The 18,300-nt window shown below is 41.7% G+C and overlaps 1 protein-coding gene and 1 long non-coding RNA gene across 5 annotated transcripts in view; one reads left to right on the top strand and one right to left on the bottom strand.

Moving 5' to 3' along the window:
- Positions 1-11,066, top strand: part of INTU (inturned planar cell polarity protein) — a 70,277-nt gene extending 59,211 nt beyond the window's left edge. For 2 of the 4 annotated variants that reach the window (XM_072624609.1, XM_072624612.1), the window contains exons 14-16: positions 9-198; positions 6,560-6,717; positions 8,642-11,066. In XM_072624609.1, the coding sequence (XP_072480710.1) occupies positions 9-198; positions 6,560-6,717; positions 8,642-8,795 (502 nt within the window). In that variant the 3' untranslated portion in view covers positions 8,796-11,066. Of the gene's footprint in view, positions 1-8; positions 199-6,559; positions 6,718-7,945 lie in introns of those variants that run through there. The other 2 variants (XM_072624610.1, XM_072624611.1) reach the window with 2 other exon arrangements.
- Positions 10,211-18,235, bottom strand: LOC140514371 (uncharacterized). The gene is made up of 2 exons (XR_011970574.1): positions 18,037-18,235; positions 10,211-10,803 (listed from the first exon to the last, which is right to left on the bottom strand). It is a non-coding gene; the product is annotated as an uncharacterized lncRNA (long non-coding RNA).
- Positions 18,236-18,300: the final 65 nt, after the last annotated feature.

Genomic DNA, 18,300 nt, shown 5'->3' with positions numbered 1-18,300 from the left:
TTTCCAAGGTTGACGTCTGGCGCTGAGAATACACTTTTTCACTATGTTGCCTTAGAAACAGTGCAAGGAATATTTGTTACTCCAACTCATGAAGAGATGGTACATCTCAATGGTTCTATCCACCCTCAACTAATAAAGAATTTCCATCGCTGCTGTCTTTCCATTCGAACAATCTTCCAGCAGTCCTTGAAGGATGGGGTAAGTTAATGCTTGTTTGTGACCACAGTTAATCTTTGGTTCTCACCATTCACAATATTCTCCCCAGTAAAATGCTCCTACAGCAGGGATCACTCCCCTTCTCCTTACTCCCTTTTTCCTTCCCCTTTTCCCCCAATCCCACTTTCACTACCACACCCTTTGAAAAAGTGGTATGGGTGCAATCTGGTTTCTCTCCTCATAACTGTGCAGAAAATGCTCTCTTGAGATTAGCAGGGATCCCCTAATTGCGAAGTCCATTCATTTTTGAATCAGTCTCCATCATCCTTCTGTATGAAGGAAAATTAGAACTAGAGTCATATTACTAAGTAGTGAAAGGCAGTTGAAGAGAAAATGGGCTAAGCCAAGACTAATTAAAGCAAGAATATTTGTAGATAAAACAAAACAGCCCGGAAATGAAACATCTGCTGAAATTTTGGGTGATCTTTCATCATGTGTAGCAATGCTACGATTCCTGTACGTGGGCCCACTCCCTTCAGTACCTGAGGAAGGTCAGCAGGTCAAAGAGCAGTCGATGGGTTCAGACACTGTGCTAAGTGCTAGAAATATAAACACAAGGAGAAAGCCTTCAAGGAACTTACGTTCTCTGGGGGCTTTGCTGGAGAGTTGCAGGTAAAGGAGGGGAGGAGATGAAGGTGCCCTGCTTGAAGGCATGGCCAGGAAGTCCAGGAGAATCAGGCATGTAGCCCAGGGAGGCACCAGAAAGAGCCAGAACCTAACCCCACACATATGCAGAAGCAGCCCCTGATGGAGGTGAGGCAGTTTTAAAGGCACTGAGGGATCAGTTCTTGAGATACACAAAAAAAAGATGCCAAAAGACTGAAAAAAGATCATAAATGGTACTTTTACCCAAAAACGCAGCCAAGAAGAAGTCAGCAACCTTCATCACATGTACCTTTTTTTTCTTATTTCTATAAAATCTTATATATGAGGCAGGCAGGCTTCCACAGGTGACTTTCTATAGTCAACTCCATCTTTATACTCATAAAGGTGACTGAGATGTACCTGCCTGTGCCTGAGAAAAAGATGTGTAGAGAGTGTAAGAGCCAGGCAGATTCACTTGCTGATTTTTAGAACGGCATTAGACTGGCCAGAACAAAGTACAGCCTTCCACACTTAAGTTACATATATGTATGTAAGGCTCAGGTGACAGGTGGGATTGCATATCACTTTGTTCAGTGATCACCTGAGTACCAACAGCGAGACAGCATTAAAGGGAATTGCCATTGTCGCTGAGATATCTGAGGTAATATCCAAACAAACAAACCAAAGGATTCCCTATTAATGTTGAGAATGTTTAGTACTTTTATTCTAGAAGTCCACAAATTTCTGTGAATTTGAACAAGAAAAAAATTACATTTTTATTTTAATATAATTGACTTCCTTTGTAATTCTATATATTTTGTTCATAAAAAAAATTCTGAGAAGGGGTCCCTAGGTTTCCCTAGACTACCAAAGGATTACACCCTACAAACAAAATTAAGAATCCTTGTTTTTTTTCTAAGATAACATTTATAAATTGTACTGAGCCCAGATGCTATGAAGCTTTTTCTACAGCAATGCCAAAAAGATGGGTTTAACCTTCTAAGGTACACTAAGAACAAAGGGGATTAAAAAGACAGGTCACCAAGCAATGGTCCGTCACATTAGATCATCAGTCTATATTTTATACAGACACTGCATCTGGGAAGAAAATTGAGTCCAGAAATAAGTAGAAGAGGAGTAGTGGAGTGCTGGTAAATGTTTAATAGCCAGCTCTCCAGAGGAGAAAACATACACATGATACACTTCTAAGTTTAATCAGTACAATTAACATATTTTCCATCCCTTTCAACCAATGACAAATCAAACCCTGCTTTGTGTTGTGGTTGGTCAGTTGTATCTGACTTTTGGAGTTTTCCTGGCAAAAATACTAGAGTGGTTTGCCATTTCCTTCTCCAGCTCATTTTACAGATGAGGAAACTGAGGCAGGCAGGGTTAAGTGACTTGCCCAGGGTCACACAGCTAGTAAGTGTCTGATGCCAGATTTGAACTCAGGAATATGAGTCTTCCTTTGTCCAGGCCTGGCCCTCTATCCACTGCACCACCTGGCTGCCCTGATGTATAGCTTTAGCTGACTTCCAAGGTATAAATGCCCACTCTAAAAATTCAGTAATCATTCAGACTGGCTCCAGCTGCTTCTGAGAAAGACACAGGGAAGATGGCGACTGAAAAGTGGTATAATGCCTTCAGGGATCCTGGATAAGGCACTGAAAAGGTAAAACCAAGAAACCTCATCTCTTAGGGATTGTCTTTGTGGGTAATTCTGTGTCCGCCCACTGGAGTACCAGGCTAGGAACTGTGGACACAGTCACTATCCACTTGACTTCCAAATGACAACACCAGTGGCAGCCTGAAGGGTGTTTCCAGGGGAATCCATAAAAGAGACCTTGTGGTAGAGTCAAAAACCTGGGTAGGAGAATTTGTGTAAAATAAATACATTGTCAAAAATGTATCTGATGCAAAAGTGAGGGGAGCCACTGACCAAAGGGGAGGCTCCAGCCAACCGGAGAAACTCCCTGCTTTTTTGGTGGGAGGGCTGGATTTTTTTTAAAAGCCCACTTTTCAGGGGATCATCAGAGGCTTTCAAGCTCTAAGTGACCCCAGGGGTCATATACGCCAGCCCCCTCACTTTACCACTCTGAGAACCAGAAAGGGAAAGAGTTTAGACTCACCTAAGGTCACCAAGTTAGTAAAGAGCAGAGCTCAGGTCCAAATTAAAATCCAAGTCCACAGTGAAGCTCAGGTCTGTAGTGGCTTGGGATGCGAGTGGTTTCCAGGCCATCTCTGCAAGTGGAGGGTTGTTTACAATACTGTTAAATGACAGAGCAAAGCAAGAAAGACATCTGAATTCCCAAAGGATAAAAAGCCAAAGCTTCTTTTGTGACTAGATATGTACGGACAATAATCTGGGCTCCCAAGAAGGAGAGTTAAGTGTGTGTGTGTGTGTGTGTGTGTGTGTGTGTGTGTGTGTGTGTGTGTGTGTGTGTGTGGTCCTAATTCCCACATCCTAGAAATTAAGGAGACTTTAGCACGAGGCTTGATTTTGACTGTAACAGCACATTGTGTGACATTAGACAAGGCAATTAATATTCCTGGGCATCAGCGTCCTCATCCCTAACCTCCCTTACAATTTTAAAATGATATTATTCATATGTACTGTTTGTGTTTGACAAGAGTATAATAAATAAACTAATAATGATTATAATAAATAAATATTTTAAGATAAATACTCTGAGGATCAGTGCATAGAATTTCAGTGTTTGTTACAGAAACACTTTGTTGGGTTTCAAGGTTTTTTATTTCCTGTTTTAAATTCTGAACTTAAATACCTCAGACAGAGTATACAGAGTGAACACAAAAGAGGACACTATAGGAAATCTCTCTTATGCATCTCCTGCTTTTTTAAAAAGTAGATAATGAATTCCACATTAGCCTCAAGTTTCTGCAGCTCATCTCTATTTCCTTCTGAATTTCCTTTGGTTCTCCTCTGTGCATTCTTTCATTTGACTTCTTTTTTTTTTTTGACGTTTCTGTTGCTACAAACCCCATCCCTGACTTCTCCCCAATTAAAAACCAAGACTGAAGAAAGAATTTTTAAAAAAGCCCTTGTGATGTATGAGCATAGACAAACAAAAGCATCCACAAAGTGGCCGCATCCTCTCTGCCGAGAAGCGGTAGCGTGTTCCATCACAGGTCCTCTGAAGAGAAGGTTGCTTTGGTCAGAGACATCAAAGTGTTCAAAGGTGTTTTCTCTACCTTGTTTTCCTCCTATAAATTATTCTCCTTGTTCTGCTAACTTCATTATGTATCAGTTCCTGTCACCTTGGATTCTCTGAAATTGCCTCCTTCATCTTTTCTTATCAATATTCCATTCATAAACCACAACTTGAAAAAGTAACCTTAGATCCTGGTTCTTTCTTGGAATGAGATTCAGGATCTGTGACTAGTTCCCCCCCCCCCCATTTTAACCATCACCTCCTCCTGCAGACCCCCTGCTGAACTTTGTCTGTTCCTACACTAGACTTTGTGGCTACTTGTGTGTCTGTCCAGCCACTTCAGAGAAGAGTGAGGTCCCTGATCCCTTCTCCATCCCAGTTATGAGAAGTAGACACCCCTTCTTCCTTCCATCTACACTAATATATTACGCCCTTTGCTGTCTCTTCTTCAGACTCTCAGAACAGAATTAATCCTCCCCCCAGACTTCTGTGTCCCATGTTTAACTCTGTCTGTACAGTATGAAGACATGAAGGTTATGACAGGACACATTTCTTCTCCCCCTCCTGCCCCATTAGAATGTTAGCACCACATCATCACCCATCTCCTTCCAGTAACTCAAATAAATGTATACTTCCCAGTTTCCATTGACACTTGTCTTTGAATTTCAGAGTTCCTATTCAGAGCTAGTCTTTTCATCAGGAAGGTTTGAAAGTGAACTCTGTTGCATTAAAAAGCCACTTTTCTCCCTGTAAGTTTTTATCATTAGCTTTGCAGGCCAAGTTAGTATTCATTTTAAGTGTATCACTTTTTTCCTTTTTATTTTCAGTTCCAAATTCTTTTCCTCCTTCCACTCCCTTCCCCACCCATTGAAAAGGCAATAACTGTAATGCCCATTATACATATGAAGTCATGCAAAACATGTTTGCATGCTAGCCATCTTGCAACAACAAAAAAAAAAGCAAGAAAAAGTGGGGGAAAAAATAAGTCTATCCTTTTGCCTGTCCAAGATCGCTTTTGGTTTTTACCAAAAGCTCCTTAATTTTTTATGACCCTAAGTATAGTTCACTTGGTATTAGGGTGTTTATAGTCATTTGTTTGCATGGAGGAGCTCTCGATTTTGGTCATGGTGTTCCTGGGACTGTTCCTTTGGGGCTTCCTCCTATCTTTACTTGGCTCTCTAGCTCTAATTAGTTTGGGTTCCTTTATGATTTCTTGAAGTGTAGGGGACAAGCTTCTTTAACTCACGGTTTCAGAGGAAGCTAGTGATTCACAAGTCATTTCTCCTTGTCATGGTTTGTAGGTAGGTCAGTTTTTTGTGTTAGCTGTCTTACATTTTTGTCTGTTTTTCTGCTTCTTTTCATTTTATTCTGATAGTTCCTTTTGTCTGGTGGAGCCTTTGATTTTTCTTTGCTCTATTCTGATTTTCAGAGAGTCCTTTCCTTGGGCAAGATTAACACTTTCTCTTCTGATCTTTTTTCGAGTTCCATCTCTTTCCTGCAGCACTTTTATTCCATTTTTTCTGTGTCTTGCTTCATTTATCCTAGGTATTCAGGCAGTCTTAGTGGAAAGTCAGGTTTTTTCCCTCTGAGTCTCTGCTTGCATTTGTTACAGAATTGTTCTTGGGGAGGCTCTTTGTTTGCAATCATTTTTGATACTGGTTAGTATTCTCTCTGACTTACTTATCTTTAAGGCAGCTAGGTGACACAGTGGATAGAGCACGAGGCCTGGGAGTCAGGAAAACCTAACTTCCAGTCCAGCCTCAGATGCTCACTAGCTCTGTGATGGTAAGCAAGTCATCCCCTATCTGCTTTGGCTTCCTCAGCTGTAAATAATAGTACCACCTAACTCCCACAGCTGTTGTGAGGATCAAATGGGATGATAACCATAAAGCACTTAGCACAGTGCCTGCCATATAGTAAATGTTTAATAAATGTTTGTTCCTGGGCCAGTATGCCCTGTGTCCTCACATCTGCTTTAGCACAGTGCCTGCCATATAGTAAATGTTTAATAAATGTTTGTTCCTGGGCCAGTATGCCCTGTGTCCTCACATCTGCTTTGGGGTAGCATGGTCAGCTTTGCCTTTTCTTTCCCTGGGACTTTCTTACCATCTTCAAGCTTTCCCAGGGGACCCCTCCACTCTCACTGCCTCTAGACACAGAACCTTTCAGGATCCACACATTCTTGGCCTATCTCTGGTTTTTCATCAGATTTATCTGTTTTGTTCTTGGTTATACACAACTAAATACCTAATTCTCTCACTCCCTCATTCCTTATTTCCCATTTCTGGCATATACTTTAGAGGAAAGTTGGATTTAAAACTATGCATTCATTGCAAGGTTGAAATGAGGTATTATTTCCAACAGGCTTTAAAAAGTGAAATTTAGAAATAACGTTCAGGAGAGAAAAAAGAATAATGTTCAGAGTGCTAGGGCTTCAGATGTCTTATAGAATAACCTCTTGAAATTACTTCTACAAGATACTTGGCCTCTTGTGTCCTACAGTTCCTGTTCATTGATTCAACATCTCAATATGTGGGCACGTAATTTGCTTTTTATGAATAAATGCTTTTCCCATTAACTTATAGAAAAAGAAGACCCTTAATGTTGAAGACAACTTAGAGTCTGCTCATGCTGCATCCTCTCTCAGTCCTGTGAAAGAACATGGAGTGTTGTTTGAATGTTCTCCTGAAAACTGGACAGATCAGAAAAAACCACCCCCAGTCATGGCTTACTGGGTTGTTGGGTAAGTGGAAACAATGTCCTGGAAAAATGGTTGGAAGCTCGTTTACACTGCTTGGAGAGGCACATGCATTGGAACAAAGGAAATTCTCAGTCCGTGCTTACCATAGTGGGAGATCTGTGGGGGCATAAACCCCAACTAGAGAGGCAGGGAGATGTGGAACCAGATTCTAAATCAGGAAGGAGAGAAAAAGAAGAGAAAGAAAGAAGAGGGGCTGTATGACCCCATGCAAATGAAGTAGTCTCTCAGTTCAGAGAATGTGCTGCCCAACTTTGGTGAAAGGATGTCCCCCCATCCCCGATTTCCCTATATCAGAGTAATCCCAGTTGTCGCTCTTGATCCTGACACCCCGCTGTTGGCAGTGGGAGACCAGTAAAGATTTTTTAGCAAATATATAACATAGAAAGATTCTGTGTGAAGGTGAATGTGGGGGTCCTCTACAGGAGAGAGATGGAAAGGGAGAGACACTGGAAGCAGGAGGACCCTACAAAGTTGTTCCCATAACCCAGGAGGGAGGTCATTGGAATAGGCAGTAGAGTCACCTAATCAGAACTGAGACAAGGACCTTTGATGGAAGGAGGGCTGGTTTTAAAGACCAGACCTGGCCTCTGTGGCCTCAGATGAGTCCTCAGCCTCCTCTGTATGTAAATTAAGGAAATGGGACCAGAAGAGCCTGGAGGTCTGAATCTGTCTGTGACAGAACCTTTTGTTACAACTAGAACAATTAAAGTCCTGATTTTAAATGGTGGTCTTTAAAGAGATGCAAGTAAAATTTCAACCTCCCTCCTATCACCAAACTGAGAACAAACTGACCCAGATTATTGAACTTGGCTGATAGTATATGTTTAAAGCCAAGAAGACAGTCCTAAGCCAAGGAGCATCAGGCATCTTCCCTAATTAATATGAAGGAGCTTGGAGGGGGCAAATCAATACCATCACTTTTATCACAAGTGAAAGCATGCTACGTGTTTGATACTTTAAGGGAAACCCAGGAACTTAGTAATGAATGTCAATAAAATGGATCTTTTGTCCTCCAGAGCAAGGAAGAGAATTGAGCCAATATAAAAATTTGGTAATTGTCCCAAGAAAGTGTTCCGGCCCCTGCCCCCTTCCTCTTGTTGTCTAGTGGCTTTTTGAGCTGCGGTAAATCCTTGAAAGCATAAGCTGAGTTGAGTGAAAAGGAAAGCAGGGTGTCCTGCCAAAGTTAGCGAGGCCTTCTTTTTCCTCATAGGAGACTCTTCTTAGAACCCAAGCCTCAAGAACTCTACGTGTGTTTTCATGACTCAGTCACTGAAATTGCCATCGAACTAGCATTTAAACTGTCCTTTGGCTTGGCCACGTGATGCCCCTTCCTTATCACCCAGTGACGCTGTGGAGCACCCATCATTAAAACACTGAAACCCACCCTGAGATGACAGCTCTCTTTAATGTGTCCTAGAAATGGCTTTAAATGGTCTCAGATGTCACTGACCACTCTCATTAGATGCATCATCCACTTCCTCATCTGGCAGGACTCTTGAAAGGATACTTTGTGTGTATATAGGAAGACGGAGTTGTTAATTTATTGTCATTATATTGTATGCCATCTTGCTAAATGTGTTGGTTTGTTGTATATTTGGAAATAATGTGTACAAAGTTCAGTATCAAATTGCCTTCAGGAAGAATATATCATGGAAAATATCCAAAACCACAGAGTGTTTGCTTTGGGTTTAATATTGACTTGAAGGATGCAGGCCCAGGAGCCAGGTGACCTGTGCTCTGGTCCTGACTTGGCCACTAGCAGTCTCATAGGCCTCCAAACAAGAGTCACTGTTATCGTGAGAGGAAGTTACAGGATTGAGTTAAATGGATCTTAATGTGCCTTCCAGCTCTAGAGTTCTGTGCCTCTGTTTTCCCATCATCTTAAATATTGGTCATTTCCATCCAGTCTTCTTCATGATGCAAGCATTGAAACCTTACCGGTTCAGATCTTCTTTCTCCTGCAGTCAAGAAATCATTGGAATGAAAGCCACGTAACACTCACCTCTTCAGGCATCAGGCTTAAAGAACCAGCTGCTCAGGAGCAGGACTTTTTGTTCTGAGCTATAGTGTAGATGTATCCTGTTTTTACACAATCGACTAGTTCCTAAAAATTAAATCAGCTTTTTGAAAACCAAATTCTTTATTACATGCAGTATGATCCCCATTTATAGGAACGGTTTGGTGAATCCCATTGGTAAAGTTAACCCCACTGGTAAAAATCATCCACCCTTGATTCATCTGTCATGCAAGTTTGCATTTGGGTTTTCCTTCATTAAGACACTCTTAAAATGTTTTAGGATTCATTTTACCCTTTAGTAGAAAAAAGAAATCTTGATGCTAAGAGAATTTCCCCCCAAATGAGAAAGCTTTGTGTGAGATAATGGAGGGACCTGGCAAAGATGGCAGCCATTCATGGCTGCATGTCCTGTGTGCAGCCCCCATGGGGTTCAGGAAGGGCCTCCTGGTATGTTTTTTCACAGCTTGGGACTGGAGCAGGGCTACCAAGACCTCCAAGCGGGACTCCCCCAGCTCACCCTGGTCAGATCATGGGATTTTATAGCTAAAAGAAAGTTTAGAGAGTATCCAGTTTATTCATGTATTCAGATTATTTCATGTATTTCGCATATTGTATTTGTAGCCTTAGCACCTGGCACATAGTAGGAGCTTAATACATGCTTGTCAGTGAGTTGACTAAGGAAGACTGATCCCTATAGAGGATTAAATAAGTTGTCTGAGGCCATTTGCTGGTACATGTCAGGATCAGGATTCTTCCTTCAGAAGAATGCATGGTCTGCAACATGCTGTATGCCATGGAGTTGTGGGTCAGAGCCAGGCAGAGTCGTCCCCTCCTCCCCCAGAGCTTAGAGCATAGATGCATGGACTTCCCAGGGCTTATTGAACTAACTAAAGCCTTGGGCCAAGGGAGAGCCCTGGACTTGGAGGCAGAAGAGATCTGTTTGAATTGCACATGCCCACAAACACACACCCTCTTAATCACTCCCCATAACCCTGGGCAATACCACTGACCTGGTTCCTCTTCTCTAAAACTGAGGAAATGATCCCTTTGTCATTTACCAAGCTAGACAGTCATGAGCCAAGTGAAATCCTGCAGGGATCTAAATAAAGGTCAAGAATTGTCATCATTCCAATTGTATCTGTGAGGATACCTTTTAAAAACTTTTTTTTTATTTAATGAAATTTTGTGGTTTCCAATGGCTTTTGGAAACAAAAGGAAAAAGTATTCATGTTTGTATCCCGCTGCAGCCCAGTATGCAAGGGCAGCTTTTAAAAACAGCCAGCATCATTTTGGTTATTGATTCCCAACTGGTGAGTGAAAGGAGTCTAGTCTGAGGGTCTGCATTGAAGATGTCTGCCTTGAAGATATCTGCCTCCATTTACCCCTGAAACCAAGAACCTTTGACAGTCTCACCAGGCCATAGTTCTGGATGACTTGGCACTTTATTCAAGGGGAAAGGGGGTGTACACTCTAGCTGAAAAAAGAGACAGGTGCTTCCTTTGAGTAATGTGAAAGCATTCTCAGACTGAGATCTGACATACCCCAGCAGGTCCCTGCACCTCCAAGGAGGTGACCGCATACAAATGCACTGCAGAACATTCTTTTTTTAACCCACAGCTTTATGTACCGAGTACTGCTGAGCATAGATCAGGATTTTTCCATCCAAGAATCACAGTTACTTTACATCTTTACCCTGTGTCTCTGAGCTGTTCCCTGGGAAGTGATCAGCCCTGAACCGTGCAAGTCCTTGCCTTTCATTTGGGCTTTGAAAAGAATAATAAATATGTAGGAATCTAGAAATGAGCCCAGCAGCAGTATTTTTCCATCCAAGAACAACCTGGACGAGGAAGGAGGCTGAGCTTAGGAGTTGGTGCCATCTTCTTAGCAATTCTGGAAGGCACAGGTGTGGTTAATCACTTGTCACTGACGTAAGGTCTCTGGCTCATGGACTGATTAAAATTCAAGGAATCAGGCTGACTGGTTCTTGAAATTTCTTGCTCTACCCAAATATGTGAACAGATGAAGGACTGTTTCTCTTTTATCCTTAGTTCCTACAAATGATATGGAATGTAGCCATCAGGTAAACTTTTTAAAAATAAAAAATGTAACAGTTTTGACATTTTCATGTGTATTTAATAGAAAAGTGGCATTTTGAAGAAGTTATTATAAATTGTTACCTCCAAAACATGTCTTTCTGTGTGTGAAATAATTTAATTTTGCATAGCTCTATTTCTCTAACCTCTATGAAAAGCTATTTTTATATTTTCTCAGTTGTTTTTAATAAAGATAAGCTGGAGATTTGTTCACAAAAAAATGTGTTTGCTTGAATTTCATTTTCTGTTTCCTTAATCAAAGTGGTATATTCAGTTTCCTTCTCTACAGTTGTTTTTTTTTTTTTTACAGTTTGAAAAGCAATAATTTGAGTGCATTTTTAGAAACAACAGAAGTTAACTGATCTGAAGCTATAAGGTGACAGCCTTATATACAGGTGACTTAGTGGATCGGGCCCTGGGCCTGGAGGCAGGAACACCTGAGTTCAAACGTGACTTCAGAGACATAGTAACAGTGGGACCCCTGGGCAAGTTACTTCACCACTGGCTGCCTCAGTTTACTCAGCTGTAAAATCAGGATAATATTGCTCCTGACTCCCAGGGGTATTATGAGGATCATAGGAGATAATATTTGTAGAAGCATTTTGCAAACCTTCGAGCACAATAAGTAAAGAGTTAAGTTTCTGTATTTCTAAATAAAATACATAGGCTTTCACACTTTTTCATCTTTCCACTTTCCTCCCCATGTTTTTAGTGTGCACTTTCTGCTGAAATGAGACATATCTCCTAGATCCAATGCCTGTTCTGGGTTCATAATTTACCTGACATGTATTTACACAAAGAAGGCACTAAGGAAGGCTGTCCTAGGCCAGTGGTGTCAAATACATATAGAAACTGGGGGCCACTAACCATTACTTAAGGATCCTATGGTGGCATATTGACTTAGAAAACCACATATTAACATTATCTGTGTCCGATTGTATTTTTTTTACTTATGTTGTCAAATATTTCCCAATTACATTTTAATCTGGTTCTGGTCATACTGGAGAGCAATGTGGCCCATGGTTCCAGTGTTCAACACTTTTGCTCTGGCAATTCTTGTAAGACTGGAAGTAGTAAAATACTCCCCCAGTATACTCTCCCCTAAACCTCCTCACTACAGTGGAATCAGGACTGAACCAAAAAAGGAGTTGGAGGAAGGAGGACTGAGGGGAGCAGAGAAGAAATGACTGAGCAGACCCTATCGCTGTGGCATGTTCATTTTTTCTTACAATTGCCACAGTGAGGCAAAGTGTTGTTTGTTAGCAATTTCTAATCCAGTGGACTGCTTGTAGTAAACAACATGGCACCCATCATCCATGGCTGATAAAGAACAAAGGAAAATAAAGCAAAAACTCGGGATAAAAGAGCCTCTAGTAATAACACCTTTTTATTAAATAAAAGATGAACTTCAGCAACAAGATGAATCGTCAGCAGAGGAAACCATAAGGGAAGGCTAGGATGTGAGAAAAGAAGGTGCCATCCGTGTACAAGTACTAAAAAAAAAGCACTGCCATCAAAAGAGTGTGTCTGGCACCCTTAGGAGAGAAGAGAGCTAAAATAGGCACCTGAGGTGGTACAGGGGGCTGAAGGGCAGGGCCTGGAGTCAGGAAGACCCAAGTTCAAATCTAGTCTCAGATGCTTACTAGCCGTGGAATTCTGGACAAGTGATTTAACCTCTGCCTCAGTTTCCTCAACTGTAAAATGATCAAAATAGCACCACTTTCCTAGGGGTTTTTTGAAAATAAAAAGAGATCACATCAATAAAGTGCTTTGCAAATATTGAAGCTTTATATAAATGTTAGCTCTTGCTGTTGTTAAGTTTAGGAAAATAGAACTTGAGGGCATATTATTCTAAGGTGTGGAGGGGGTTCCAGGTCCTAAAAGGAACCTGGACAACACTCTTGCTACCCTAAGGATTTCCTCCCCAAAGCTCTATTCTCACGCTTTTTCTTGCTCTAAGATAAAAGGATTTACCCAAGATAAGACCTTGTGGCTCATCAAAATGGACCTCCTCATTTTATATTTCTCAGGATCAGAGTTTGAGAGCAAGAAAGGTCCTTTAGGGTCACCTAGTCCAGTTGGTTTTACAGTTGAGGGAAATAGCCAGTCACAAAGGCAGTTCATTCAACATTCCCAACCAAGGGATCAGGGTTGTGAGAATAGAGAGGAGGAAAATTATAGGGAATTATTGAAGCCAGAGAATTAATGTCAGTGGAACGTTGAGAGTGAGAAAGGAGTCGGAGGTGATTCTGAGATTCCAAGCTGTAATTCATTTAAACAAGTTCTTATTAAGCACCTACTATGCACACATTTCAGTAGATTCAAAGATAAAAAGGAAGAATGCCCATCTTACAGAAGCTGTAATTCATTTAAACAAGTTCTTATTAAGCACCTACTATGCGCACATTTCAGTAGATTCAAAGATAAAAAGGAAGAATGCCCATCTTACAGAAGCTGTAATTCATTTAAACAAGTTCTTATTAAGCACCTACTATGCACACATTTCAGTAGATTCTAAGATAAAAAGAAAGAATGCCCATCTTACAGAAGTGAATTACAGTTTAGAGTCTCAGAATCACCTCTGACTCCTTTCTCACTTTCAACGTTCCACTGACATTAATTCTCTGGCTTCAATAATTCCCTATAATTTTCCTCCTCTCTATTCTCACAACCCTGATCCCTTGGTTGGGAATGTTGAATGAACGTAAGCACCTACTATGTGCTGCACATTGTGATAAAGGCTGGAGTTACAAATAACAAAGACAGTCCCCACCCTCAGAGAATTTACTTACATTCTAACAGGGGAAGAGAAAGCACTTAAGAGAAGAATATTTTGGTTTGCAAAAGTATAGGGACAGTGAGCAGAAAGCTTCTCCCCAGCCAAATATCCCCAATTCTTTTAACCAGTCCTTGGACGACCTATTTTTAAGATCTCAGCATGTTCCAACTTGCAGTATCCTTTCTAAAGTAGCACCTACAAGTGAAAAAGATTTCATCCTGGTGACATTTTAGAAAATTGGTCTCTTCAAAGAACATTTCTTTTTAAAACATCATTGCTTAAAGTGTATTTCAATTCTTAAATTAGTTATTGGCCAAACCTCCCACACCAACAATAGAATACATACAAACTATGGTCCCAAAGGTGAGCTGCGATGTTTTAATCATCATCGTATCCCCCACAGCTTCTAGAAGCATTTCAAACAGAGGAGGTACCAATAACTCTTTTAAAAATTTAATTACAGAAGAGCAATTTGGGGAAAATATTATAATTAGGCGACAAGGCATGGTCCCCCTCATTTTCACTTTTAGTTTTTAGAGATGCTACGGTTTTTTGCACTCATCTATTTCAATTGTTTTACCCTTTAAGATTTTTTAAATTGAATAATGGAAGTAAATATTTTACAGCATGGGGGGTGACAAAAGGGGAAAAGTTCTGTCTTTTTTGGGAGAAAGTCCCTCATTTCCCCCAAAACACTTGATATTTTCTAAGGACATTTTCAATTATCATGGTCTATAATGTGAAAGTAAGTGGGAATCCTAATTGGTCATCATGCTGATAGAAGTTTAGCAGTTATATTCCCCCCACATTTATATACCATAATTTGCTCAGAGTCCCCAATTTATGGCACATTCCCATTCAAAAGAGCTATAAATATTTTTTATAAATCTTTTTGTTTGCTTAGAATGAATCCTTCTCAAAATCTACCCTCCCTCTAATATCCCCTCCTCCATTCTCTCCTTTCCTTTTTTTCTTCTTGAATGAAATGTATATCTGTCCCCAGTTGTGTGGGTGACTTTTCTTTCTTCTTTTGATAAGTTCAGACGAGATGAGGTTGACGGGTTGGCTGCTCCCCTCACCGTCCTCTTCCTTTTTTGTGGAGATGTCTAATTTCACACCCTGATTATGTGAGATGATTTTCCATTACCTTCCTTTTCCTTCTCCAGGGTGCTCCCCTTCCCTTTTCTTTTCATTATTCTCTCAAGATTATCAAGACATAACAGAACCACTCCCAGGCCTTATCTAATTGGACTCCTTCCATGGAGGCTATAGATAGATTGTTGTTGTGTTTGTCCTTCATAAGACCAAAGATAGACAGACAAATAGACAGATAGATGATATGCATCTTGTCCCCAAGCCAGAATGTAAGCAGTTTATCCTTGTTTATTTTCTCATTCATATGTTCCTTTTTAATTTCTCTTCACTACTGTTTGAACTTCAGAATTTCTATACATTTTTGATCTTTTCATCAGGAATACTCAGAACCCCCCTATTTCATTAAACATCCATTTTTTCCCTTGTGGGATTATACTTAGTTTTGCTAGGCAAGTTATTCTTGGCTGTAATATCCTTTGCCTTTTGGAACATCATATTCCAAGTTCTCCCCTTCTTTCTAGTGATGGCTGCTAAGTCATGTGTGATCTTGACGGTGGCTCCTCAGAACTTTAATTCTTTTTTTCTAACTACAGTATTTTTTTTTCTTTGACCTGGGAACTCTGGATTTTGGCTATTATGTTCCTGGAGTTTTTATTTTGTGATTTCTTTTAAGAGGTGACTGATTAATTCTATTTCCACTTTGCCTGCTGGTTTTAAAGAGTTCTGGGCAGGTTTTTTTTTTTTTTAATTTCTCAAAATAGGAGGTGTAGATCCTTTTTTTGGTCACAGTGTTCAGATAGTTGAGTGATTCTTGTTTTTTTTTCTCCTCAATCCGTTTTCCAGGTCATTTGTTTTTGCTATGAGATACATTATATTTTGTGAAGCAAACCAAAAAAAGTAAGAAGAGTGGCTTTGTTTTACATATTTTTGCAAATCTCTTTAATGTCTGGCACAGTAGAAGGTAGTTAGACTTTTGTATCTGCTTCCGCATCTAATCTGCTGCAGTATGTTGTTTTGGATAAAGTTTATAGGAAAAAACCAGTCTCACACAGATACATAGTTAGAAAAGGGAAGAATATTTTAATAGGCAAATAAGATCCTAGTATTTTTATGAAGATAGTTTTTACCTCAAAGACACCCTGAAAGTGTGCCCACACTTAGTCCACACTTTAAGAACTGATGAGGTACAGGACTACTATTTATTTCTTCCACCACACACAAAAAAATTTCTTAAATCCAAAGGACAGATTAGCATATACTTCCCACACAATACAGTATTCTCTCAGGAGGTAAAGACAGTTTTACAGCTGAATAGATACTGCACATTCACCTTGGACCCATACTGTCTGAGTAACTCACCAAGTCAAGCTTGCCTGGCATAGACTTTTGGGGCACATTTCAGCAGCAGTATCCTCCCCAGCAACACTCCATTTTCTCTGAGAAGTCTTTGCAGAAATGATTTCCTGCTTACTAACCAACCTCTCAAAGTCACAAAGTCTCCTACTGAGGGGGTTAGAAGTAGTCATTTCATAGATGATCAAATGCCATCTCCTAATAGATAGGCAGTCAACATAAGAACAAAGATTTCTCAAAACAATAGCAAACTACTAACACATGTAAACCAAGGCAAACGCTTGAAGGAATTTAGGTCTCTTTCTCCCAAAGGGAAAGATGACCAAAGAACACAAAGACCAGTTCTCAAGATTTAAATCCCCCTTTTCCCTAAAAGGGGAGAAAATCAGAAGAAGATGCCTGTGAAGTTAAAGAAAGGTTTGAATGAAGCAGGCAAGAGAAACAATAACTACCAGCCTGTGCTGAAGAGGACACCAGGCAATGAATGGGTGGGGAGGGTTTGTATTCCTCTTAAGCAAAGGAAGGTAAGGAATTCGGGAGGGAAAGGTGGGCTTAGAGAGGAATGGGCCCCATCCCCAGGGGGAGGGAGTCAAGATTTCCAGGACTCAAATCAAAAGGCATCCTTGATAATAAGTGGTTCTGAGTTCAAGGCTTGATATGGGGATGTCTCCAAAAACAGGATAATTCTGAAAGACCCCTAACCAAAGCTAGGGGGGTCACTGGAGATAAGATTGTCTCCAACAGACCATAAACAAGATCTATCCACAGTCTCATAAGCTACGATCAGGAAAGTCTTTGAAGATAGGGATGTCTCCTGAAGTCCATGAACCACCAAATGACTCAGGGTCAAAGCCGGTATGAGCTTAAGTGGCTTCAGCTTTGTTGGTTTTTCCCTTGTTCAGCAAGGTTTACTCTGGTTACTTCTTGGCGGTAGCAGTAACACGAGGGAAGGCTCAAGTGGCTGACTTTAGCTTGAAGTTGAATTGTAGATAGATCAACAGTGAGGCCTCTTCAGTCAACACAGCTGATCATCATCCATACGGCTCTTCTCAGCTACCTGGGAAGCTCTGTGACAGATACACTCATACACAACCACGTGGAAGAATGTTCCAAATCCCTACTAAGGGAAGCACACCGAAACAACCCTGCGCTTTTGCCTCACACCTCACTAACTGGCAAAGAGGACCAAAGAAGGGGGCAGTCAGTGTTGAGGGGTTAGGAGGAGGGAGGAGTGCCAGGCACTTACTGGTGGAGCTAGCTAAAGCCTGACTCATGGAAGGGTGGAATGAAGGAAGACTTTTTGCCATTCCTCAGGCACAAAGCCAAGGCAAGTGGGATTGCCTGACTGATCTGGTTACTTTGTAGCAGAATCCCTTTGACACTGACTCTGTGGGCCTGAAAGTCTCCCTCTAAATGTAACTTAGCCTGACTTGACCTCAGGTTACCCATTGAGTCTGCGCAATGAGACTGGTTCCCTTAAGGCACCAGGAGAGGATGATCCTGCATAGCTCAGTTTATGCAGCTTCTGGAGGAAAGGGGGGACTCTGAGTCTTCCTTTAGCTGTTAGGGCCTGAGGCTGCAGAAGACTGCGACGTGTGAAGGAATCATTTCTGTCTCTCTGACATCATCTTGTCCATCTGTCATCCTGGTTCAGGGTTCCTTTCCAGCCCTGAACCTGTGCCTGGGCACAAGACTCTGCACTGGGGCAGATGTAGGTGGGCACAGTGCCCATCCATTTGTCCCGGGGCACCTTCGGTGTACCACTGCTGCTGGGGAGGGAAGGGGCCCTGCCCCCCTGCCCTGGCAGGCCTGCCTGTGGGCAGATCCCACCCGATGCCCCAGGAGGGCGAGCTCCCAGCTCATCCCGCAGCCGAGGCCTGGCATCCTGCTCTGCGCTGGCAGCCCCGCATGCCCGGCCCTCCCGGGGGCGCAGAGAAAAAGCAGAGGCCTCCCGCCCCACATACCAGGCACGCAGGGGCTGTCGGTCGTGGCTCTCCCCGCTTTGGTCTGTCGTCTATGTGGGGTTCAGACCCGGCATTTCTCGGGGGCACGGAATGGTGCTGAAGGTGCCTGCAGAAACAGACCCTGCCACCCACGGCCTTCCATTTTGCTTTGTTGGTGGTTTAGATTTAAGAAGTAGCGATGGTCGGTGTGCGCGTGCCTGCTGTGTGCGCATGCGTGGTGTGCGCACGTGCCTGGCTGGTGAGCGTGCCTGCTGTGTGCGCGTG

This window comes from Notamacropus eugenii, chromosome 7 (genome assembly GCF_028372415.1).
Source record: "Notamacropus eugenii isolate mMacEug1 chromosome 7, mMacEug1.pri_v2, whole genome shotgun sequence".
NCBI lineage: Eukaryota > Metazoa > Chordata > Mammalia > Diprotodontia > Macropodidae > Notamacropus > Notamacropus eugenii.
Note: the sequence above shows the minus strand (reverse complement) of the source record. Positions and strands in the feature narration are given on the sequence as shown.